Source organism: Mus caroli, unplaced genomic scaffold, assembly GCF_978045245.1.
Source record: "Mus caroli unplaced genomic scaffold, Mus_caroli_1 scaffold_18, whole genome shotgun sequence".
NCBI lineage: Eukaryota > Metazoa > Chordata > Mammalia > Rodentia > Muridae > Mus > Mus caroli.
In genome coordinates this window covers 28,843,639-28,869,822 of record NW_028227273.1, presented here as the reverse complement: position 1 = coordinate 28,869,822, position 26,184 = coordinate 28,843,639, and the positions used below count along the sequence as shown (strand labels likewise).

The window sequence follows — 26,184 nt, the reverse complement described above, 5'->3', positions numbered from 1 at the left end:
TTAAGACAGTCCTATCAATAATAAGCTGTAAATTCTGATGTGAGTTTTGGACTTGACAGGAACATAAACCTTCATTAAAAAAAAAATCAGGATAGATTGTCTTCCATGTTCTCACTTATAAAAAACGTTTCAGTATGAGCAGTCTTCTAGAGAACTCTGTATATGTGTGAACTGGGGACTGAAGCTCTGCCCTTGCTCATGCCAACCAAGTACCCAACAGTGGTGTAGAGAGAGAGCTATATTTCTGGTAAAAACTTAACTTTAAAGACCTACCTTAGGCCCTAAATCATAAGCACTCACAACCAGTTAGTGTGTTTTTATAGGCAGAGCTGGAGAGATGGCTCTGGGGTTAAAAGCACTGGTTGAGTACCTGGATTCAGTTGTTCCCAACACCCACAAGACCACTCAAAACCGTATGTAACTTCAGTTCCTGGGTGTCCACTGCTCTCTTCTGGCTTTGGTGCACACCACGAACACAGGCAAAACACTAATCCACATAATATAAATCAAATCTAGCTTTAAAATAAAGGCAGTCTCATTAATTAGTTCTGTCTGGTGTGGACTTCCATACATAGAACCGGCTGATTTCAAACTCTCAAGAGTTCACCTGCCTCTGCCTCCTGAGTGCCTACTACTATAATGAGGCCCCGGTAGGGTCACTGACTGGTAAATCCTGAAGCAGTCTGATTGTTCTAGGAATTAAGACTATTTCTATTCTGCATTTTCAGAAGCAGTGCACTATTACCTCCTTTCTTGAGTTGAATGTATCAGTTTTACTCATACAAACACATTGTCCAGCCCACCAACTCCACCAGTTAGTTCTTAGGTGCTTCCAGTGTTAAAAATATAGCCAAAGATGGCCAAACCATGCCTCAAACGACAAAAACAAAAACATAGCTAAAGGTCAAGTGTGGTGGCTTTGAATATCTTCACTAGATCTCTGAGTTCTAGTCCAGCCTGATCTACAAAGTGAGATCCTGTATCGAAATAAATAAATATAGCTAAAGAAATATCAAATTATTTTAACTTTTCTTTTTATAAATAATGCTTTTACCATAATCCCAGAACTTGGGAGGCAGAAGCAAAACTACCCAAAGTTGAAGGCCAGCCTGGTAAACATATAAGCAGGGCTACAGAATGAGATAGCAAACATAAATGGAATACCTTTAGAGAAAATTCTCTTACCCTTAGTACTGGTAGGGGGGGTCTTACCAGTCAGAAACTTCAGTAACAACTATCTGCTCTTAAATGTTAAAATGCTTAAAGGGAATATTGACATAAAGCTTATAAAAAATTTAACAATTTGGCTGTGTCTAAAGATACAAAGGAAAAATGTATTTTAAGTTTTGCAAAACTTTTACTTCACAATAACCTACTACTGATAAAAATGACATGGCACTATGAATGGGCAACACTAAAGTAATTCTTAACTTGATTATGTTATAATGCTAGGTCTTCACAGGTAGACCAAGATAGTGGTTCTGTTGTTTTGACATAATATTTAACAGCTGCAAGTTACTAGATTACTACCAAGATGTACAGGTGGGAGTCAGCAAATAGTATAAAGCTTATGTAGGGAAGTTCATATTTTATTTCTCCAGTGACATTTTTTACAGTTGAATAAAAGTTAAAGGCCTGCTTGCACACCAAAGCCAGGTCCTTTGGGTGGTTCAGTCAAAGAAGTAAGGCCTCCAGCTGGCTCACAACAGAAGCGGCCACTCCTGAAAAGAAAAGCAAGTAATGATTATTAGTGATTAACATATGTAAAATTTTACTGTAAAGAACTGGCCACCTTTAATCCCAGCCAGCACTCCAGAGGCAAAGGCAGGCAGAGCTCTTTGGGTTGCTAACCTGGTCTTTATAGTGAGTGCCACACTAGCCAGGGCTATCGTAAGACCTTGTATCTAAATAATATTAACAGGCACTTTCAGCTTTAATGTAACTTTATGGGACTATCATTGTGTCTGTTGTCTATTGCTGGTTATGTGACATATGACTGACTGTACTACAGTTAGTTTGAAGTATCACTGTGAATTCACAAGCCAACTAGAAATCCCATGGAGACCAAACTACGGCACATAAGGAAAACTAATTAAAGATCTGTGATATTAAATAGGACAAAAAGATAGGGAGAATGCAAGAAAGGTAATAATTAAAGATCATCTTGTCTGGGGTCAATGACATGGGTCTGTAGGAAAAAGTGATTGTTGATAAGGACAGCAACCCAAGTTCAAAACCTGAAACCTGTACAGGCGTAAGGAGAGAAGCAACTCCACAAAGCTGCCTTCTGACCTCCACATATACATTATACACGATCAAAATTTAAAACATGTTTTAAGTAATGTTGTATTGATTGAAAGGGAAAATGGATCTCTAGGTGGGAATAAGAGGAAGGCTAATTTCAGATCAATCTTCATAGTAACATGAATTTTTAAGCAATTTCTATTTCAAGGAGATTCTCTTTCAGTATAAATATTCTGGTAGATCACAGATAATTATCTTACAAAATTTTTTCCATCTATGTATGAGATGTATGTAGGCATGTTTGCACGTGTGGTTTTGTGTGATGTATGTATGTGCACATGGGGGAACAAAGTCAGCGTTAGATGTCTGTCTCTATCACTCTCTCTCTACCTTATGCTCTGCATCACACTGAACTGTGAACTTGCTGGTTTAGTTAGGCTGCCCAGCTACTTTGCTCACAGGATTCCCGGTCCAATCCTAAGGCCTGCATGGACAGAACACTGAACCATTTCCCCAGCCTTATTTTATGGATTTTTACAAAAAAAAAAAAAAAAACTTGCTTTAGATGAGAACTTTAGATATGCAAACTTCCAGTTATCTCCTATGAATGAGTAAAACTCTTAAAACCCAGCTGCTGTGAAAGATGAGTTCAGTGTAGGTTATGCCATCAGTTTATATATATATAAATGAAAGTATACCTTGGCCCTGGTTTTGGAACTTTTCCAGCTTTGAGTTCATCAATAATCTCTTCAATATCCTTGGGTGTCAGATCCTCCTAGAGAAAAATTGAAGACATTAACGAATTGCTGTTAAAAAAAAAAAAAAAAAAAAAAATCTGTGGTCTACAAAGTGAGTTCCAGGACAGCCAGGGCTATACAGAGAAACCCTGTCTCGAAAAAACAAACAAAAAAAAAAAAAAAAAAAAAAAAATCTGTAAGTCCTTACAATTAATTCATTTATTACTTACCAAGATATCTATAACTGAATAATTCCAATATATAATGCAATATATATTAAGAACTGAGCTGAAAAGGGAAAAACTAAGTGTATTTCTGTGTTTTAATTCTGGCCTCACTAGTACCTTAGAGGAGTCATCCAAGTTCCTTTATTGGTAACTCAATCTGAACTTGTTTTGAAGAAGACTTAGTTTGAGTAAGAGTGGCCCTCCCTAGACTCCTCTACTTGAATGCTCATTGACCTTCGAGTGGAACTAGTTGAAAGGATTAGGAGGCGTAGGCTTGCTGAAGGAAGTGTGTCACTGACAGTGCCAAGCTTAGTGTCTCTCTTACTACCTACAGATCAGGATGTAGCTTCAACTACTTCTCCAGCACCATGCCACTGCCATGCTTCCTTTCATGATGATAATGAACTAAACCTCTGAAACCATAACATAAGGAGGCCCCAATTGTGTTTTCTTTTTTATGAGTTGCCATGTCATGGTTTCTCTTCACAGCAATAAGAAAATATAAAATAGGGAAACACCAAAGAATAAAACAAATGCTAACCTGGAAAGGCACTGTGGGCCACAGAGTGATATTACCTGTCCCCTGATAACCACTGTTGTGCCTGATAACTACAGGCCTACTATCCTGAATCAAGCTCTAACTACTAATTGAAAAAAAGGGGGAAAATCTCTTAGACACCAAGGCCTGTGGGCTACTATATCAAAATTGATGCTTCTTATAAAGCCCTGACTAATTCCTGTTTGAGATGTACATAACAGAGGCAAAAACAAAGGAAAACAACCCTCAAAAGAAATTTCAACAAGAAACACCAAACAAACTTCTCTCTAACTTTTCAATACCCAAGAAGGGCTGGAGCAGGACTCCAGATCAGCACAAAAGAAGTCTTCATAAGAGACTAACCAAACCACAGTTAATATCAAAAAAATCCATACATTAAATACAAAGATGAACTAGAAAGTAAACTGTCCTGCAAAGAAAATTTCTAGGCTGGAGCCATGTCACTGCAGAATGGGTTAAGTAAAAGGTATAAAGAGATGAGCCTTTAGGGGTGTGAATAGTATCTCTAGGAGTAGGAGAGAAGAAAGTCTGTTCTTGAAAATACTATCTTCAGCAAAGACCTCAAAGAATCTCCATAAACTATTTTCTAAGAAAATCATAATTGAAAACCATGATATATGAGCTGGGCGTGGGGGCCCACTCCTTTAATCCCAGCACTCGGGAGGCAGAAGCAGGCGGATTTCTAAGTTCCAGACCAGCCTGGTCTACAAAGTGAGTTCCAGGACAGCCAGGGCTATACAGAGAAACTCTGTCTTGGGAAACAAACAAACAAACAAACAAACAAACAAACAGAAACCAAAAAAAAAAAAGAAAGAAAGAAAATCATGATATAATAGGGGCAGCAAGTAATTTAAAATGCTTAAACTCCACATATTTGGATATTAAGAATACCTCCAGAAAATTTACAGGTCAAAGATAAAACAAACCTTTCAAGATACAGATAAAGCAGTAGAGGTAGGTTATATATTTCATCTATATAAAAAACTTAAAGCAAACAATGACATATTACTATAGATACAGACTAAAAAAAACTTTAAAACTGTAAAAAGAATACACACTAAGTTTATGATACTATCTAGAGAGAAAAAGATGAGGTGTTTATATGTATAATTTCTTCTGCAAATAATGATAATGACAATATTATCTAATTGCTCTAAAGTGTTGCTATTTCGTTTCTACTTTATGTGAATGACTAAATTTGCCATAATTAAAACTCAAATTTATATCCGGTAGAAAAATGAGAAATTTTTAAAGATAATTCTTTTAAAACCATCTAGATACTTATACTACTAGTAGTTTTTTCTTCTAAATGAGTATCTCAAGAACCAATATCTGAACATGAAATAAAATATCCTAAATAGGATCCTTCAGAACTTTAGCTTCTATCAAGTTGGATGGATACTCACATAGTAGTTGTCATTTATTTGAACCATCGGTGCATTTACACAGGCCCCTAAACATTCCACTTCTACAAGAGTGAAAAGTTTGTCAGGTGTAGTCTCTCCAACCTTTATTCCTAAAAATTAAAAGAAGTAAGTTATAGCATAAAAGTAATATTGTTTAATAAAAATGACAATATCAACAATATGTTATAGAGGTATATAGGAGTACTGGCATGCATTAAATTTCTGTAAAAATGTAAAGAGCCTCCAGGCAGTGGTGGCGCACACCTTTGATCCCAGCGCTTGGGAGACATAGGCAGGTGGATTTCTGAGTTCGAGGCCAGCCTGGTCTACAGAGCAAGTTCTAGGGCAGCCAGGGCTTCACAGAGAAAAACCAAAAGAAAAAAAAAAAAAAAAAGTAAAGAGCCAAGCATAATGGTATACACGTGTAATCTCAACACTTGGAAAGCAGAAACAGGATTCAAGTTCAACGGTAGCCTGGACTATATATTGAGAGATCTGGTCTCAAAAAATAAACATAATGATAACAACATAATACTCATCTTGATTTTTTTTTGTCTTTTAGGTTTTGTTGTTTTGTTTTGGAGATAGGGTCTCACACTGAAGCTCAGTCCTGGCCTCTTAACTCATGACAACCCTCCTGGCTTAAGGTCCAGAAGTCTGGGATTACAGGCAAAAGCCATTGCCTAGCTTCAAGCTATTTCTTGAGTAAGCTTGTTCCTTTAAAATCAATAAAAACCCAGAGGCCAGTGCTCACAGTTTTCATTCACTCTGTGCTAAGACTGAACTTGCTGCCCATACCACCTAGCTGCTTGTCTGCCACATGGCTGACCTCCAGCCTACCTCAAACAACATGGCTCTACCTTTTCTCTGTCTCACTCCTACAGGCAGCAGTGGATATTTATAGTTTGCCTGCATTGAGGCTTTTCTTTTAAACTAATAAAATTGTTCTCAAAGCCGGGCGTGTTGGCGCATGCCTTTAATCCCAGCACTCGGAAGGCAGAGGCAGGCAGATTTCTGAGTTCAAGGCCAGCCTGGTCTACAAAGTATGTTCCGGGACAGCCAGGGCTATACAGAGAAACCCTGTCTCGAAAAACCAAAATAAAAAGTTCTCAAGCTTCAAAAAAAAAAAAAAAAGTTTGGGTGGGGTGGGTGGAGGCTTCTCAGTGATTCACTGGGTGTCCTCGTAAAGGATTGGGTTTGGTTCCCAGCACCCAAACAGTTGTGGGTCACAAACATCTCTAAGTCCAGTCCCAGGGGATCTAACACCCCCTTCTGGCCACCAAGGGTACAGTACACAACAAAAAAAAAATTAAAATAAGAAGTAACCATGCTGACAGGAGCCTGATAACAGCTGTCTCCTGAGAGGCTCTGCCAGATCCTGACCAATACAGATGCGGATGCTGGCAGCCAACCAACTGAGCACAGGGACCCCAATGGAGGAGTTAGGGGAAGGACTGAAGGAGCTGAAGAGGCCTTATCTGGCATCAACGGGAGGGGAGTCCTTTGGTCTTGTGAAGGCTGATGCCCCAGTATAGAGGAATGCTAGGGTGATGAGGTGGGAGTGGGTGGGTGAGCTCCCTAATAGAAGCAGGGTAAGGGGGGATGGGATGGGGGTTTGCAGAGGGGAAACTGAAAGGGGATAACATTTGAAATGTAAACAAAATATCCAATTTTTAAAAAAAAGTAACCAATTGGACTGCTAATAACACAGTTACACCATTAAATTGGCAAAGATTCAAAATATTATTAAGGAGGTAAGGAAAATGAATACTCATATCCTTAAGGGAAGAGACTGGCAAAATACAGGAAGCATGACTCAGCAATTTCTTATAAATGATTTTAATATACAACATGAAAAACATGCAAAAGTATGAATATATGAAATTACCAGAGTACTCGTCTTTAACAGCAAAAAATGAGAACACTCTGTGCTACACATGAAGACCAAAGTTACACCACATAAGAGCACATATATTACATTTATATGCTAAATAATAAATGATATAAAGCCTGTAAGCTATATACCAAGTAGTTACCAGAATCTATACCTTAGAGGAAGCCAGCTGATCTTTCAGCCTTATATACTTTGATATTGCTCAAATGAATTTGTGACATGCAAGGACTTTTTTTTTTTTAAATTCCCAACTGATGACGAAGACCAGCTAAGATTTGAGAGTCAGAGGACTGCAAGCAAGAACAGCTTGGTCAACTCAGTAAGACCCTATCTCAAAGTAAGTACAAACTGGGGCTGAGAATGCAAGTCAGTATTACGTACGTGTTCTTGCCTCTAGTATGAATGAAGCCTGTATTTCTTCAATACAGGAAGGAAAATTAAAAGATGTTTTAACTTCATGGTCAAAAATAAATGCAGGCAGGCAGGGGTATATAGGTTTAATCCCAGTACTCCAAGGGAAAGGAAGGCAGATCTCTGAGTTTGAAGTCTGATCTACAGAGAAAGTTCTAGGACAGTCAGGGCTACACAGAGAAATCTTGTCTCAAAAAAAAAAAAAAAAAAAAAAGGAGGAGAAGCAGCAGAAACAATGGCGATTTTGTATGGAAAGTACTGAAAGTACTCATTTTATTTTATAAATATGCTGTAGCTATATCTGTTTACCTTGTGAAATATTCCTACTATGTTGTTATTTATTCTATGGCTCCTCTAAAAAAGTACATGGTCGTGCTCGCTTCGGCAGCACATATACTAAAATTGGAACGATACAGAGAAGATTAGCATGGGCCCTGTGCAAGGATGACGCGCAAATTCTTGAAGTGTTCCATATATTTGAAACAGAAGGAAGGACCATCCAGAGACTGCCCCACCTGGGGATCCATCCCATAAACAACCACCAAACCCAGACACTATTGCATATGCCAGCAAGATTTAACTGACAGGACCCTGACATAGCTCTCTCTTGTGAGGCTATGCCAGCCAGCGCCTGGCAAACATAGAAGTGGATGCTCACTGTCAGCTATTGGATGGAACACAGGGCCTCCAATGGAGGAGCTAGAGAAAGTACCCAAGGAGCTGAAGGGGTCTGCAACCCTATAGGTGGAACAACAATATGAACTAACCAGTACCCCCCAGAGCTTGTGTCTCTAGTTGCATATGTAGCAGAGGATGGCCTAGTGGGGCATAAATGGGAGGAGAGGCCCCTTGGTCTTGTGAAGATCATATGCCCCAGTACAGGGGAACGCCAGGGCCAGGAAGCGGGAGTGGGTGGGTTGGGGAGCAGGGGGAGGGGGAGGGTATAGGGGTAGCATTTGAAATGTAAATGAAAATATCTAATAAAAAAGTTTAACATTTAAAAAAGAAAAAGAAAAGAAAGAGCAATAAACCACGTTTTGCAGATGACCAATACAATTCACCTAAATATATTTAAAAAAAAAAGTACATGGACACTCTAAAAATTATTTTTAATTGTGTATTTGTGCACATAAGTGCAGGTGCCTCAAGAACTGTCTGCTCCACCTGGTGCTGGAATTATCGGTGGTTGTGAACTTCCTGCTAAATAGATGTTGGGTAGGAAGGGAACTCAGGTCCTCTGGGAAGCCAATGCATGCTCTTTGCCTGAGCCATCTCTCTTGCCCATATGTAGTCATTTTTATGTGACATATGCTAACATTCTTAATGATTAACATAGATTAAAGGCTCAGACTTGAGGCTGAGAATTAGATGAACACAAACTAGAAAGAAATAAAAGCAAACAAATAGTATCTTTTTAAGTACTGAGTAAGTATAAACCAAGTGAGAAAAATTGAAGTTGAGCCTGGCGTGGTGACACACGCCTTTAATCCCAACACTTGGGAGGCAGAGGCAGGTGAATTTCTGAGTTCGAGGCCAGCCTGGTTTACAGAGTGAGTTCCAGGACAGCCAGGCTACACAGAGAAACCCTGTCTCAAAAAACCAAAAAAAAAAAAAAAAAAATTAAAGTTGAAAATTTTAGGTAGAAAATATCAGATCTAGAAGATAATTTTGTTTGGAAGTTGGGAAATGTATGGAGATGAAGCTTGCTTTGTTTGTTTGGGGTTGAGGGTGGGAAAAGGTGTCTCAAGGCAGGGTTTCTTTCTTTCTCTGTATAGCCTTGGCTGTCCTGGAACTTTATAGATCCTCCTGTCTCTACCTCCCAAGTGCTGGGGGATTAAGGTTGTGTCCCAAGGCACCCCGGCTATCGTTGGGATTAATGAAAGAAATGAAGTATTCCATACCAAGCTTTCTCTGAAGGGTCTCCAATATGCTGTCAGAATCTCGCAGCATGCAAGGTGTAGTAGTGCAGACCTGGATATGGTACTTCCCAACTGGCTTTCGATTATACATTGTATAAAATGTTGCTACTTCATATACTCTCATTGGAGGTACTTGTAAAACTTCTGCCACCTGAAATATTAGAATATTAAGAATGACTGCAGTGTTCCCATCACCTGAGGCTAATGTATCCAACTCTAAACAGTACAGTATCCTAAATGCTCTTACACTCTTACTTGTTTTATTTTTCTCTATACCCTTACTATTCAACAAGAGACCTAAATATTTTCATTACTAAAAACATTTTCCTTAAAAAAAAAAAAAAAAAAAGTATGGGCTGGCAAAATGGTTCACGTAAGTAAAAGACCTTGCTAACCAGAGAAGTCCTCTGACCTCCACACGCACATCACACACTAAGCTTAACTCTTAAAAATATTTTTTAAGAGTTTAAAAACGGCCAGGCAGTGGTGGCCCACTCCTTTAATCCCAGCACTTGGGAGGCAGAGGCAGGTGGATTTCTGACTTCGAGGCCAGCCTGGTCTACAAAGTGAGTTCCAGAATAGCCAGGGCTACACAGAGAAACCCTGTCTCAAAAAACAAAAAACAAAAGAGAGAGAGAGAGATAGTTTAAAAATGAAAGTATAATTTCAAATGAAACATTTTTCACAAGCACTATATAGCATACTATTTTTTGTTTTTTCTTTCTTAGTCCTAAGGATTAAACCCAGGGCTTTGGAGTTGTTGGGCAAATGCTCTTCCACTTAGCTACATACCCAGTTCTCATCAAGGTTTCTAGAAAAATTAACCACCTGTGTTAACCTGATTTAACTAAGCATTTAATTATTAAATAAAGCTTTGTAACATGGATCAGTATTAGGGAAGTATATATGCAAATAGAGCAATCAACACAACGTAAAATTTGCATTTGTAGTTTTTAGATCGTCCATTGTTCTCCCATTGTTTGTCTTTTGTTTCTGTTTTGTGATAATCCACCTTAACAGTGGGCTTCATTTATAACCAAATCTAGTTTAGAGAATGATGAGCGGAGCATACTACAGTGGAGTGAGTATCCATGCCAGCTGGGCAAGCAGAAAGCAAGGAACTGTTCTCATACATACTTTGTAAATGGTGAGCTGTACTGTCATTGAATGTAATTATCATAGTAACAGGATGTAAGTATATCTGAAATATAGATTACTGCTGAAACTATTTGGAAACAATCTTCACATCTAAGGCAGGAGAACTGGCACAAGCTCAAGAACAGACTGGGCTAGGTGTGTCTGTCGGGCAGACTCTGTCGTGACAGGAGAGCGATGAGTCTTAACAGGGTTTATAAGGAGGCTGAAGTGGGTCACGTGGTGGTTCTGAATGTAACCAAATGCCACAACATGCCACATATTAGATACAAATTTTTGTTCAAGACTAGAACCTAAGCTGTAAAGATATTATGAGATTATATTTGATAAGGGATTTTTCCCCTGTAATTTTAATATTTTAATGTTGAAACACTACTGCATTAATTTCCTAAACATCTTGATACTAAATTATACATATTTGAGATATTTCCATTAGTGAGCATTTCCCTCAAAAGGCGTGGGGGGGGGGGGAGAAAAACACCTCTTTCATATTGGTGCCTATTTCCTGCAAGAATGGAAGCTGTATTACAAAAACACACTAAAGAGGAGATCAATCAACCGATCTATCTATTATATGAATATATAAGTAAACTCTGATACTAATGGTTATCATGATGATCTCTATATTAAGATATCACATACAAGCAGGGCGTGGTGGCGCACGCCATTGATCCTAGCACTCGGGAGGCAGAGGCAAGTGAATTTCTGAGTTCGAGGCCAGCCTGGTCTACAGAGTGAGTTCCAGGACAGCCAGGGCTATACAGAGAAACCCTGTCTCAAAAAGCCAAAAAAAAAGATATCATATACAATCTCTCCTCTTTCCTGAGACAAATTGAATTCAATACCTTGTTCATAGCGGAGATAGGTAGCCATCCATTCTGCCTTTGGGCGAGATCCAGGACTGGAAGCACAGCGGCTGCTTTATGCCCTTCTGGGTAGTTTTTTACTATTGCCTCTATCCTCTGTAGAAGGAAAAATGCCTGCTTTATATGTATGGAAGCACTGAATACTTGATAAGTCAACCATGCTGTTTATTAAACATACCTTATAGTTTTCTGGTGTGAAATCAAATGGAGTATCTGGGTTATTCTCAGGAGTATCTCTATGCTATGCAAAAAAAAAAAAAAAAAAAATTAAAAAGAGAAAAAATTTTTCCAAAATTATCAACATTTTCTCTAAAACTGAAATACTACCCCATACATTACATTTTACGGTTGCTACTCATTTAATCTCTACTTTAATCCCATCAGTCTATCTTTGTAGCATTAATGACTAAAAATACTTATTTGTTGACTGTTTACCAAAGTAAAGTTAGCAGAACTAAACTTTTTAGAATAGTTTCAAAACAAACACTTAAAATATTAAGGCGTACATTTTGGTTTCAAAACAAAAAATATTTACCCAGCTTCATTAGGAATGGGATATTCTAATTCAAATATCAAATACAAATTGACAGCAGTATGTAATTAAGAAACAAAATTTAAATATGGGCTGGAGCGATGGCTTAGAGGTTTTTTAAAAATGCTTGCTGTTGCTGGACATGGTGATGCATGCCTTTAATCCCAGCATTTTAGAGTCAAAGGCATGTGGATCTCTGAGTCTGAGGATAACCTGATCTACAGAGAAAGTTCTGGGACAGCCAGGGTTCTATTATACCAAGTAACCCTATCTTGGGTTTGGGGGCGTGGGCTGGGCCATGCTTGCTGCTAATGCAGAGAACCAGAGTTCAGTTCCCAGCATCCACATCAGGACACATAACTCCCAGTAACTCCAGTTCCAGGGTAGCCAGTGGTCCCTTCCAGCCTCTAAGGGTACCTGTACCACATGCACATATCCAGGTAGACATACATACCAACAACAATTTTAAATAAAAATTCTAAATGTGAATTCCTAACAAGCACAGTACCCAAAAGCAAAGGAATTTGATTGTCCAAGATGTCTGGGACAACATATTTGTACTCTTTCAAGAGGTATAAAAGGACATCTTTCCCCCAAACAAGTGTTCACAGAGAAACCGCCAAGCTAACATTTAGAAGGTTTAGTTTGTCAAGAATCCCAGGCAGGAGGATTGCCAAGAATTCAAAGACATCCTGGGTTACAATGTGAAACCCTATATAAAAATAAACATCAGAAGCAAAAAACTAAAACCACAGCTATATTCAAAAAAAAAAAAAAAAAAAATCACCACCACCAAGAAAAACAAATAAACAAAAACCCAGTGGAGTAAGCCAAACATTAAAAGTGTGTTTAATCCCAGCACTGGGAAAGCAGATCTCTGTGAGTTCAAGGTCACCCTGGTTTATATCGAAAGTTCTAGGCCAGCCAGCAATAATCAACATAAATAAGACATAAATAAGTACGTAATTACTTTCTAAAGAGCAGAGTAAGCTTAATATTAACAGAACATCTTGATATTCTCAGAGTTTTGCTTTTTAAAAAGGTATCAAGCAAAAGCAGGAAGAAAATGGAAGCTTTGACAATAATTTGAAGTATATACTGTAAATCATCATACAAGTTTACTACCATTGTCATCAAATACTAAATTAATTACTAAAAACAGATGCAGCATCCAAAGCTAATTTTAAATACCACCTAGTGTTAAAACTGTGAAGCCAAAATTATGGAGACCAACTGCTTTGTAAAATAATATATTTATTATGTAGTAATGCACTAAGTGTATTACTATAAACTCTTTTGAGTTTCAAACAAATGCCCTTTAAGGATTTCTCAAATTACAGTCATATAATCTGACCATCAGATTAGCTCTCATAGCAATTTTACCAAACAATAACCTAAATCCACCCCCCCACCAGCCCCCTAGGCAGTGTTTCTCTGTGTAACAGAGCCCTGACTGTCCTAAAACTCACTATGCAGACCAGGCTGGCCTTAACCGCTCAGAGATTTGCCTCCCAAGTGCTGGGACTAAAGGCATGCTCCATCATGCCCTGCTCACAGTAACCAACATTCATAATCCTAGAGTCTCCTAAATTCCTAGGTTTAGTTTATATTTGAGAGGTTCAACTGAGACCAAACATCATTGAATTATAACAAATTTAGCAAGCTATATTTAAATCCCCATGGTGATCAATATATGTCAAAGACACGGGCATTAAGGTTTTGTTTTGGGGGGTGGGAGGCAGGAGAAGTGGCTCAGAGGTTAAGAGCACTCACTGCTCTTGCAAAGCAATCGGGCTTGGTTCCCAACACCCACATGCAGCGCACAGCTGACTACAACTGCAGTTCATAAGGATCTAACAGCACCCGACCTTCTCTGGCTCCCGCATATACATAGTGTACATACATGTTCTCAGTTACACCCACACATAAAACTAAAACAAGTATTTAAAGTTGCTTCTTTGTACTAGGGATTGAACCCAGAACCCACCCAGATCCTGCATACTCTAGGCCAGTATTCTGCCACAGAGTTACGGTAACATCCCACAGTTTATGATATTACAGTGGATTCACTCAAATCCCCAAGTCTTTCCACTGTGAGGAATCCCAGTTACTTACCACAAATAAGGCTCCTCCAGCACCATTGCGCACTGCTGTCTTATGCAAATTCCTTGCATGTCTTCCCTAAAGTTTAAATTTTTAAAAAAACAGTCACAAAATTTAAGAAAAATTTCTTGAAGAAATATTTTCAGAGTCATAATTTAAAACAAGGGAATCAAGTATGATCTTAGGAGCTGGCCTATATCCTATGCCCTTCTCTCTCAGAAGTATCAGGAAATAGATGCATAAAGGCACATTATTAACTCACTTGTGGGAGTCAGTGGAGGAACTGATCCAAACCCAAGCCAGAGGTGAGCACAGGTGCCCAGGTGTCATGAGCACTTTCGCTGGCATGAACCATCAGAGAATTAAGTGGCTGTCTTTACTTTTGTCTGAGTTGATGCCAGCTTTTTAATATGGTAAAGTTTTGTGGCTTGAGACAGGGTATCACTGTGTAGCCCTGCTTTACTGGATTGTCCTGTAGACCAAGCTGATTTTCTACTAAGCCACCTGCCTCTACCTCCCAAGATTAAAGGTTTACTCCACCACACCTGGCCCTAATATGATAAGGTTTTTATTCTACACTTGTGTCACAGCTATGCACAAATAGTCACATTATACTCTTCTAAATTTTTTTGAAAGAGTCTCGATATGTAGCCCACGCTGGACTTTTAATTTTTTCTTTTTGCCTCTGCCTTCCTGGTGCTGGACTGATTATAGGACGCGTTACCAGACCAGCCAGCCTTTTCAGTTCTTTATTAAATACTTGAGCAGCTCCAGCCACACACTGTACTGCTCGGAGTGCCCTGCAGACTCAGCAGCTGCAACTGCTCTGGACGGAGTCATTTTGTTCTCCTGTTCCTCTCTCCTGGACTGCCGAGCTCCCACTCTAAACAATGAAGTAGTATTCTAAATCCTACCAGTTCTTAATTCTGTGAACCACAAATGGTGGGACACTGAGTTAATCCAAGCGTGGGACTGGCTACCAGGGAGACTAAGTGCAAGTGACATGACCCAACAACATGCTTAACTTTACCACAGACCACAGTTCTTCATGTGGCCTTAACTAGAAAACCTAGTGACAGACATAGGAATAGCATACAGTAGTCAAAACTATCAGTTTTATGTACACAACCAGAGAAAGGGACCTGGAGGGGCTTTGCCTCAACTGTGTTCTCCCTTACTGCCCCCACCGGCAGCCCTTAGGCAGCTAGTAGATACACAAGCATGACTTTATGCTTCTTTTGTTTTAAATATGTAACTTTTTTTTGATTTTTAATATTTTTATTACATATTTTCCTCAATTACATTTCCAATGCTATCCCAAAAGTCCCCCATAGCGCCCCCCACTTCCCTACCCACCCATTCCCATTCTTTTGGCCCTGGCATTCCCCTATATTGGGGCATATAAAGTTTGCAAGTCCAATGGGCCTCTCTTTCCATTGATGGCCGACTAGGCCATCTTTCGATACATATGCAGCTAGAGACAAGAGCTCCGGGGTTCTGGTTAGTACATCATGTTGTTCCAACAATAGGGTTGCAGATCCCTTTAGCTCCTTGGGTACTTTCTCTAGCTTCTCCATTGGGAGCCCTGTGATACATCCAATAGCTGACTGTGAACATCCACTCCTGTGTTTGCTAGGCCCCGAATATGTAACTTTTAAAAACAATTCAACACATTCAAGGCTGTGAAACATGACACTAAACTTTAGAAAACACACACTGCGGTCATTTTGGTTGAGAACACAAGAAAATATAGAAAACTTCTGAATAACATAGAATTACTTAAGTAAACACTGAGAAAACAATTTCATAATAATGGTTAATTTTAGGTCAGGGGAAGTGATCCCTCTTTTCACCTTCTGAGCCTTACATACTCATTTCTTGACGATCAACCACAGCTTGAGAGTCACCACCTTCCTTCCAGACTCAGCTCTGACTCCTCTGCTCTGTCCCTTACATTCTTTCTCTGCGGCATCGTCTACCGTCTATGCTGAAGACTACTATGTCTTACTTCTAGTGATAAAGGGGTAACACCCAGAAAAGACCTTAAGTGCATAAAGTTAATGAGGAAAATTAGTAACGATCATGAACATTTAAAAACTTATTAGCAATTAAAAGCATGAAATTTAAAGTAATACTGCCAGCTTAAATTAGGGAAAGTTTTGGTTTGGGATTTTTGTTTTAAGATAGCATTCCATTTTATTGAGGGCATGGGAGAAATGGGCTTGCTAGTGCATTAGGCAAACACTCATACAAGCCTTATAGGGAAGCAAACTAGTATGATTTATGGAAAACTTCAAAGAATTTATATCTATTGGGGGTTGTTGGGGGATGGTTGAAGACATGGTTTCTCTATGCAACAGAGCCTTGGCTGTCCTGGAACTTAATTTGTAAATCCACCTGCCTCTGCCTCCCGAGTGCTGGGATTAAAGGTATGAGCCACCATGCCTGATGTAAATTTATTTAACACAGTAATGCTTTCGGAAAGTTATTTTTTTAATTTTTTGTTGTTGTTGTTGTTGTTTTCAATACAGGGTTTCTCTGTGTAGCCCTGGCTGTCCTGGAACTCACTTTGTAGACCAGGCTGGCCTTGAACTCAGAAATCCGCCTGCCTCTGCCTCCCGAGTGCTGGGATCAAAGGCGTGCGTGCGCCCCCACGCCCGGCTGGAGAGTTACTTTTAAAGAGCATTGAACTAGGAAGCTTGAGAGGGCGCTGTGAGTCTATGCCTACAAATGAAGACCTGCCGCAAGGGGAGGGGAGGGTGAGGGCGTGTGTGTGTGTGTGTGTGTGTGTGTGTGTGTGTGTGTGCACGCGCTTGAGAGGGGCGCTGTGAATCTACGCCTACAAATGAAGACCTGCCGCAAGGGGAGGAGAGGGTGAGGGCGTGTGTGTGTGTGTGTGTGTGTGTGTGTGTGTGTGTGTGTGCACACGCGCTTGAGAGGGGCGCTGTGAATCTACGCCTACAAATGAAGACCTGCCGCAAGGGGAGGGGAGGGTGAGGGTGTGTGTGTGTGTGTGCACGCGCTTGAGAGGGGGGGGGCGCTGTGAATCTATGCCTACAAATGAAGACCCTGCGGCAAGGGGAGGAGAGGGTGAGGGCGTGTGTGTGTGTGTGTGTGTGTGTGTGTGTGTGTGCACGCGCACCTCTCCCACTGGAACAACTCTTCTTACAAATTCTGTTCCAGGCGTGGTGGCGCATGTCTTTAATCCCAGCACTCGGGAGGCAGAGGCAGGCAGATTTCTGAGTTCAAGGCCAGCCTGGTCTACAAAGTGAGTTCCAGGACAGCCAGGGCTACACAGAGAAACCCTGTCTCGGAAAACAAAACAACAACAATAACAACAAAATATTGTAAAGGCTCATTTATTTTTTTCTATTTTCCAATTCCTACTTAACACTGATACACAAACTGAAAAAAGATTGACAAAATAAAACATTCACAAATGAAATGCATCGAACTTTTTCTGGTCAATATTTGAATCCCTTTTTGTTTATTCAGGATGTTACATGCACATATTTTCATTTAAAATTAATAAAGAGGAGCTGGAGAGATGCTTTTGCAGAGGACTCAGGTTTGGTTCTCAACACCCACATGGTGAATTATAATTGTCTATACCTCCAGTTCCAGGGGATCCAGTGCCCTCTTAGGCCTCTGTGGGCACCATACACACATGCAGTGCATATACACACATGTAAGCAAAATACTAAAAGCCATAAAATTAAAATAAATCTTTAAAATAAACACAGAGCTAATTTTGCAAAAGCTGTCCGTTAGCTGTCTGGTGGTTAAGCCCTCCCTACAAGAACATGCCTCTGGCAAAGGAGCTCCTCCATCCCTTTCCAGATGAGAAGAGGAAGCACAGGAAAAAGTGCCTGGTGCAGAGCCCCAGTCCTACCTACTTCCTGGATATGAAATGCCCAGGATGCTGTAAAATGACCAGTCTTTACCCATGCACAAATGGTAGGCTTGTGTGTTGGCTGCTCCACTGTCCTGTCAGCCTACAGGCGGAAAGGCAAGGCTAACAAGAAGGAGGCAGTGGCACTCAAAGCACATGATTCAGGGTAAGTAGGAACTATTCCAATAAACATTTTGTATTTTAAAAAAAAGAGTTGTTCATTAAATCCCCTTGCTTTTTTTTCCCCTGTGAACAACTCACAGAAATTGGCCCCAGGGACAGAACTCAAGATGGCAGTTTTGGTAGCAAGCACTCCAACCACTGAACCACTCTACCAATCCCTGGAAAAATATTTTGAGGCATAATCTTGCTGACCAGTAATTCTGCATATTCACATGAGTTTACACACATTTGCATCCAAAAAACTAATGTTTTAATTGCAAATCACTGATGACAGATGATTAAGAAGAGTGGGGAGGGGGCTGGAGAGATGGCTCAGAGGTTAAAGAGTGCTGCTGGCTACTCTTCCAGAGAGGTCCTGAGTTCAATTCTCAGCAACCACATGGTAGCTCACAACCATGGGAGAAAAAGCTAAGCAGTATAAACTTAGGACTTTCTGGGTTTTATTTTTTCCAAGGTAAAAAGTTTACATTAATACTTCACTACTTCCTAATATGCAACCTTGTACTTAATATCTTTATTTAAAAGCTTGGTGTGTATGTGTGTGCATGCAAGTGCACATATGTACAGGTGTCTGTGAATATCAGAAGTGGAAAATAAGATCCTTTGGAGCCAGATTACAGGGAGCTATGAGCTGTCCAGTGAGTGCTGGGATGCAAACTCTGGCCCTTAGAGCAGTAAGGGGTTCTTAACTGCTGATCCATCATCTCTGAATCTACTACTTTAAGGAGATTTAGAATTATTTAAATTTTATGTGTATAAGTGCCCCCCCCCTGGCCATGTATAAAGGGGCACTAAGTTCAAGACAAGACTGGTGCCTTTGGAAGACAAAAGACTAGTGTTGGATCTCATAGAACTGAAGCATCAGACAGTTCTAAGCCGCCCTGTGGGTGCTGGGAATGTAGCCCCAGCCTGTGGAAGAGCAGCCAGTGCTCCTAACACTGAGCTCCCTCTCCAGCCCCTCGCTTAATATTTTTAAAGCTTATTGGGTTTTTTGGTTTGGGGTTTTGTTTTGTTTTGTTTTTTGAGACAGGGTTTCTTTGTGTAGACCAGGCTGACCTCGAACTCACAGAGATCCTCCTGATTGTATATCCTGGGTACTGGGATAAAAGGCATGAGCTCTTGTTTGTTTTAAAAATGGGTGTCTTTTTTGTTTGTTTTGTTTTTCAAGAAAAACAGGGTTTCTCTGTATGGCCCTGGCTGTCCTGGAACTCACTTTGTAGACCAGGCTGGCCTCAAACTCAGAAATTCACCTGCCTCTGCCTCCCGAGTGCTGGGATTAAAGGTGTGCGCCACCGCACCCAGCATGGGTGTCTTTTTAATGGGCTGTTTTAAGATAATGAAATTACTCTAAAAGAACTTCCTAATATGTTAAAGCACTGTTGTTCACTTAGCAGACACAAGATAAAACAATAACTGAAAGACAGATTTAAAGATAATTTTAAAGCATGACAGATAAATTGTCTTTTGTTTATAAAAACTTTAACAAAGTCATTCTCAAGACAGAGCAGATTATTGAGTTTCTTGCATCTGTTAGTATACAGTTTTTTATATTATAATTAGGCTGTGACTTCTTCTGATACAATTATCTTTTTAGATATTTGAAAAATATCTACTTCCTCTCTACTGAAATTAATATATAAATTCCCTTTTACTTAAAGGAAGTGGAAGGGGTGGGAGATGCACTGGTGTTCCCATAAGGGACGTTATGTTCTTGAGTTATTCATGCTAATAATGTACTGCCACCTACGAGCTTATCCAACACAACAGGACACAAACAACCCTTTCATTCAAGACTCACACAAAGTAGAGCACAGCAAACCAAGCCACCACTTTACACAAGCCACTACACTCTCGTACACTAGTGCCAGTTTGGAGAATCAGCCTAATATAACCCTTCCAGTGGGATGTCTCTCATGCATATAAGCATCTGCCTGCTTCTCAAGTTGGGATTAAAGGCATGAGCCACTACTGCCAGGCTTACTTTTGTTGTTTTGAAATAACAGTCTCATTAGATAGCCCAGGCTAGCCTAAACTTTCTATGCTCCTATGTCAGTCTCCCAAGTGCCAAGATTGTAAGTATAGACCATCACATGCAGTTAACAGTCTTCTATAGACAGTATCTTAATGCCATGCACGACTTAAGAAGCTATCTCAATACACTTTTCCTGACTTAATCACTAGGTCTTAGAGATTCTACTGAGTAATTTTTGTTATTCTTGCTATTGCATTCCCCAGCCCTGCTTCTTTCCCAGTTCTTCCTCTGCCCCAGGTTACTACTAATAATGTGGTTCCATGACAGTCTTATGCTTTTCCACATCTCTAGAGATGCTCACAAAAATTCTAATGAGCAGAGGACTGAAGGTGGTAGCTCTGGACTCAATCTGAGCATGCTACAAATCTGCCGAAACTGTTCACGTCTTACTGGACAAAATCTAAATCCTCTTACGTCATAGAAAAGGCCTTTTGCCCCTTTCAGTCCCAGCTTCCACCCTCTTATTTCCTTCCAACCTGCCATGCATCTCACTCCTTGTGCATGCAGCTTCTTCAACTTAACAGCACTTTATGCCTCCCACTCACCCATCGTGACCACGTAACTCCCTCCTCTTCGCCTGGACAGCACTAGAGAAAGGAACCAGCCATGCTTCCATAATTATAGCACTTGTTCAACTTAGTTGTTCATCATATACAACGATTTTCCTGGGCAGCTAAAAAGGAATACTTACAAACACACACACACTCACACACTGTACATATGTATGTACACACACACACACACTCAGAAAAAAGAATAAAAGAATAGGTTGGTGAGATGGCTCAGTGGGTAAGAGCACTGAGTGCTCTTCCAAAGGTCCTGAGTTCAAATCCCAGCAACCACATAATGGCTCACAACCATCTATACAGCTACAGTGTACTCATACATAAAATAAATAAATCTTAAAAAAACAAAAAAGGGTGAAACTACTTTATAGAATATAATGTTGGGAAGCTATACTGTTTCATTTATTATTAAATCTTTGACTTTCAAAGTAGGAGTGTATATAAACCCAGCATAAGTTAAGAAAAATCTGTAAAATGTTTTGAGATTTAGGATTTTAAGATCACACACACTAAGATAAAATTTCTTGGTTTTTTGGGGGGTGGGTGGGTTGTTGTGTTTTATTTGTTTTGTTTTGTTGTTGTTCTTGTTTTGAGAAAGGCTGTTGGTGTCCTAGAGCCTGCTATATAGACTAGGCTGGCCTCAAACTCACCGAGATCCTCCTGCCTTTGGGATTAAAGGCATGTGCTAACATGCCTGTTCTAAAGGTGAGATTTCTTTGGGGTCTGCTGGGATGTTACAAAGTTAGGTTTTGAGTTTCTCCAGTGTAACAGGCCAACTGTGACTGCACAGAGAAACCCTGTCTCAAACAAACACACCAAAAGTCTTTCATGTAAGCTAGGTACAATGGCTCACACCTGTAACACCACCATTTAGGAGGTATGCTAAGAGGACTGCCAGAGTTTAAAGCCAGCTTGAGCTATACAGTTAAGACCCTGTTATACAAACAAAGAAACCAAAATAAGTAAACAAAAAAAAAAAAAAAAAATTAAAACGCAGTCTTAAATGGCTTGACTTAGCCAAGGAAGTGGATAATCTCTGGCATGGGCAAGTGGGAATCCCAGGAAAGGAAGTACCGAAATGGGTACAGAAACTACTCAGATCTCTGGCTGACCCCTGTGTAATGACAGATTCTAAGCAGCCTTGCTAAATTAGAACCAATATTGGTCTACCACTCATGACAATGGGGATGAACATTCTTTAAAGAAATAAGTTAGAGTGTAGTGTTAATTATGTTATTATTATTGTTATGTAGTGTTATTAGTGTAATTTATTATGCATCTACAAAGTCCAGGATACAATTCAAAATTATTCATTGTGGAGAGCATGTTGGGGTGACAGCACAAAACCCACTATCATAGGGGAAAAACATTTCAAAACTGAAAGCAGAGGCCTGGGAGTGCAGGTGGATCCCTGAGTTTAAGGCCAGGCTAGTCTTCCTGGAAGGCCAGTCAAGGCTACATAAACTACATAAACTCTGTCTCAAAACACCACCCACAAAACAAAACCCTGCTTTTCAACTATACCTCTTGTTGCCCCTTGCCTCAAAAACAAAAGAAACAGAAGATGTCTATGGGAGCTTTTTGGCCCCTACTTCTTAGTCTCCTCCTCAACTGAATGATTCTCAGAGCCTCTCTTACCTATGTAGCCTTCCAGCTTCTGACTCCAACCAGACCTAGTCCACCTCCACTCCCACACCAGTCATCTACTCAGAGCAGAACCCCTACTGTACATAAAACCTTCCACTGACTCTTTACTAGTCCACACTACCAGGGGCACCTCTTTGTTTGTTGTAGGGGGCTGGGATTTGAGTTGGGGATATTTTACAGACAGGAATTTATATAGGCCAGGCTAACCTCAAACTCACTATATAGCTAATGATAGCAAACATTCTGAGTTTCCTGGCTCTAACTCCTAAATGCTAGGACATCAGATGTGACCAACCATACACATATGAACCTTATTAGTGTTCTTACATGAAATAACCCCACAAAAATTGGGAATTCTGTTTCTAATTTGTAGTGATGAAAACACTGCACCACCCTCTAAAATAAGATATAAATTCACCTATTAAATACACAGCAAGGGGCCATCAAACATCACCCATCATTACTCTACTCCAGCAGGGCATGGAAGCTCACACCTGTAATCTCAGCACTCAAGAGTCAAGGCAAAAAGACCAACAAACATTTAAACATTCAAGGCCAACATGCCACACTTAGCAGGCTCCAGGCCAGCCAGGGCTGCATGGTGAGATCTAATTTCAAAAGGGGAAAAAAAAAAAAAAAAAAAGTACTATAATCCAATCCACACTGTTACCTGGACCTAAGAAGTACGTTAAGGCTTCAAAAAACTAGGGACAGACTCAACATTCCCATTTCACAGCTGAAGAAACCAAGACTAATTCTCTGGGTCATGTCACATAACTACAAAAGGTCACCTGGGATGCCTAAGTCTAAAGCCCCAAATGGTTTGTTCACACACACACACATATATGTATGTATATATATATAGTCTTTTGTTGAGAACTTAGTGTTTGTTTTACTGTTAGGAAAATAAAATCCAACCAAACAAATAAGGCTTCTTTCTTTCCTGTAGTTGCCATGTAGTTAAGTTCAATAGCCATTATTATCTGTGTGCCCATGCACTCTCCGGACACAAGTTCAGCTCGTGAAGGTCAGACCACAACTAGTCCTCACCCCTGGAGGCCAGCGCCTTTGCACCCTGAGCTACCTCGCAGGCCCTGGAATCTGCATTTTTAGCTTCGCTTCAGTGTTTCCACTCAGTTCAGTTCCTTGGCCTATCTGAGATGCACCTGACACTCAAATGGCCATAAAACTACGACTCTTTGGTCAGTGCGGTTACTCGTGCTACTACTATTCTCTCACGGTTAATTCCTACGATTCTCTGCCGAGCATTTCCTAAAATGAAAGAACAACTTCAGTAAATGAAACGCTGGTCACCTTTATCTAGTCCTGAAGGAGCTCAGCAAGCCTTCACCAAGCCTATCAGCGTTTTCTCCAGCGTGCTTTTAAATCGGATGCAGCGCAGCCGCTATGCCTGACAGTCAAGCAGCCCAAAGCTTCGCTGCTAGGATCCTGGAAGCAGCGGGCCGCCAGGGGCCCCCAATAGCTTCCGCGCCAGGACAAATGACAACCGCCTTCCTGACCTTGACTAAGTTAGGGGTGACTTTCCCCGGCCCGGTGCGGGCGGCCCGCCACCCGCCGCCACCGCAGCTGCGGAGCATCCCGGAGGCACTGAGGACGAAGGCCGCTGCGTCCCCGCCGCCGCCAGCTGACCTGTCCAGCGCCCTGGGGTCTCCCAGGACTAAAAGCTAAGGGAGGCACGAAGAGCGGGAGACTGTGGCGACAGTGCCCGGGGTTTACCCCGAGCCTCTTACCCACTGAGCAGCGAGGCCGGTCGCCCTGGCCCGCAGCGCCAAGGAGAACATGGCGGGGTACGCGGTGCTCCGACCCCGGCCGCTCTAGGCTGACTGGGAACGAACGAGCCCGGAGGCCCGGCGCGCGCGGCCCCGAGCCCAGGACGCAAGGCGCGCGCGCTCACGAGCCCAGGCCTGGGCGTCCGGAACAGTACGCAGTTCCTGACGCAGCGGCGCGCGAGGGCTGCTGGGACCGGTGGGCGGGCCCGAAACAAGCCAGTCCCTAAAAGGCTGGTCCGGCTGGGCCAGCTGAGTCCCCGCCCTGAGGACGAGGCGTAGCTTCTGGAGGCTCTTGTGTTTTTTGTTTTTTGTTTTTTTTTTTTTTTTTTGAGGACGAGGCGCACCTTCTTGGGGGATCTTGTGTTTGTTCTGTCAAACACCTCCTCTGGTATTGCATACTTCCTTCAAAATTCGTTTGGTTGAGTCTTTTCTTACATACGATCGTATTTAAAGGGATGCCACCTAGTGGACCTGGACAGCAAGTGCCTTGGCTCCCAAGCCTTTGCGTTAGAGTCTGTAAAATGATAGGCTAAGCTGGAATTGACTTCGGGATGCCAGTGAGTGGGAGGTAGAAATGATGACTGTTGATGCTGCGCGGTAGACGAACAAATATTCTTTGTGCTTGTGTATGCTCTAGACATTTTCCATGATAAAACTGGTGGAGGAAGGAACCTACTGTCGTCTTGATTTTTGTTTGATCTCAGGAAATTCCTAGCAGCTTTAGGCATCGTGCTGTTTCCAGCTGTCGGTATTTTACACAGGTTTTGAGTGATCCTCAACCTTCAGACAAGCGCATACTGCCACCTTGGGCTTTTAACTTATTCTTGACTCTTCCTTTGACTATCGCTTTGTGTGTGTCTTCTCAATCCACCCCTTTCTTTTTGCTATAATAAAGTTGTGAATAGTTTCCGGAATTTTGACAACAGAATGAAGATTCTGAAAGGTTATCCGTCATGAGTTTGTTTAAAAAAAAAAAAAAGATAATCCATTGCAACCTGTGTGAATCATATTCTACAAAGTATTCGACTCAGCTGGGCGTGGTTGCTCACGCGGAGGCAGAGGCAGGTGGATTTCTGAGTTCGAGGCCAGCCTGGTCTACAGAGTGAGTTCCAGGACAGCCAGGGCTACACAGAGGAACCCTGTCCCGAAAAACCAAAAATATTATTATTATTCGACTCAAGAGATAGTGTTTCTAACCAATGATACTAAATTCTTTGGTTCCTATTGCATTATCTCCAGTATTAGTTTGCCACTAATAAATTTGCTTCAGTACTTCACTGAGGGAATGAAAAGATACTGTAAAAGAAAAGATAATCCGGGTCCCATTACTGATTTATTTTATTGTGTGTGTGCACCCAAACATATTGTCATCATCATTAGCAGTTGTAATACTTTGGCCTTTTCAGAGTCTCATGTAGCCCAACCTGGTCTCAAGCTCGCTATAGGTGAAGCTGAAAGACCTCCGAAGGGAGACCCTCACTCAAGTCTCGGGATAATAGTGGACCCCCAAGAACTCACGAGAGACCAAGCTTGATGCAAACCACATGAGGCTTCATTCGGGGAAAGCCAGAGCTCTGGGGACGACTCATATCCCATGCAGGGGTAGAGGAGTTGACCCTAAGGGGAAAGGGGGGTCCCAGTTTTTATAGGCCCTCAGGGGGGAAAGGAGAAGTGGGGGAGCAGGGGATTTCCAGATCTAAACATTGTCTATTCTAAAATGATTGATTTCTCAAGATATGGGTATGGGAGGGAAACAGGAAAGAGTCTCATGAAGGTGTAGTAACTCCGGATTGACCCCGACTGTGGTTTCTGGGGAGATTTTCCGACTCTATCCCAGCAACCAATATCACAAACACCTGGCAGTGAGGTGCAGCAGTGGGCGCACACCTGGGTTCAAGGAACGGTAAGAACATTGGCAGACACACAGATTCAAGAAGCGGCCAGAGCATTGTGCACCTCTATTTTTCTAAATCAGTGAAGCTACTTCTACTAACAATGAAATCTATTTTGCCAATTTCAGG

General features: G+C 41.1%; 1 protein-coding gene and 1 non-coding gene across 2 annotated transcripts; one reads left to right on the top strand and one right to left on the bottom strand.

The window, feature by feature from the left end:
• Window positions 1–1,568: 1,568 nt before the first annotated feature.
• Window positions 1,569–24,329, bottom strand: Ndufv2 (NADH:ubiquinone oxidoreductase core subunit V2). The gene is made up of 8 exons (XM_021185709.3): window positions 24,125–24,329; window positions 14,066–14,131; window positions 11,597–11,659; window positions 11,398–11,514; window positions 9,380–9,548; window positions 5,174–5,283; window positions 2,943–3,019; window positions 1,569–1,721 (listed from the first exon to the last, which is right to left on the bottom strand). The coding sequence occupies exons 1-8, from the start codon at window positions 24,173–24,175 to the stop codon at window positions 1,628–1,630; spliced, it is 747 nt and encodes a 248-aa protein (XP_021041368.1). The 5' UTR covers window positions 24,176–24,329; the 3' UTR covers window positions 1,569–1,627.
• LOC115029816 (U6 spliceosomal RNA) lies at window positions 7,851–7,957 on the top strand. Its single transcript, XR_003835374.1, has one exon. It is a non-coding gene; the product is annotated as a U6 spliceosomal RNA (small nuclear RNA).
• Window positions 24,330–26,184: the final 1,855 nt, after the last annotated feature.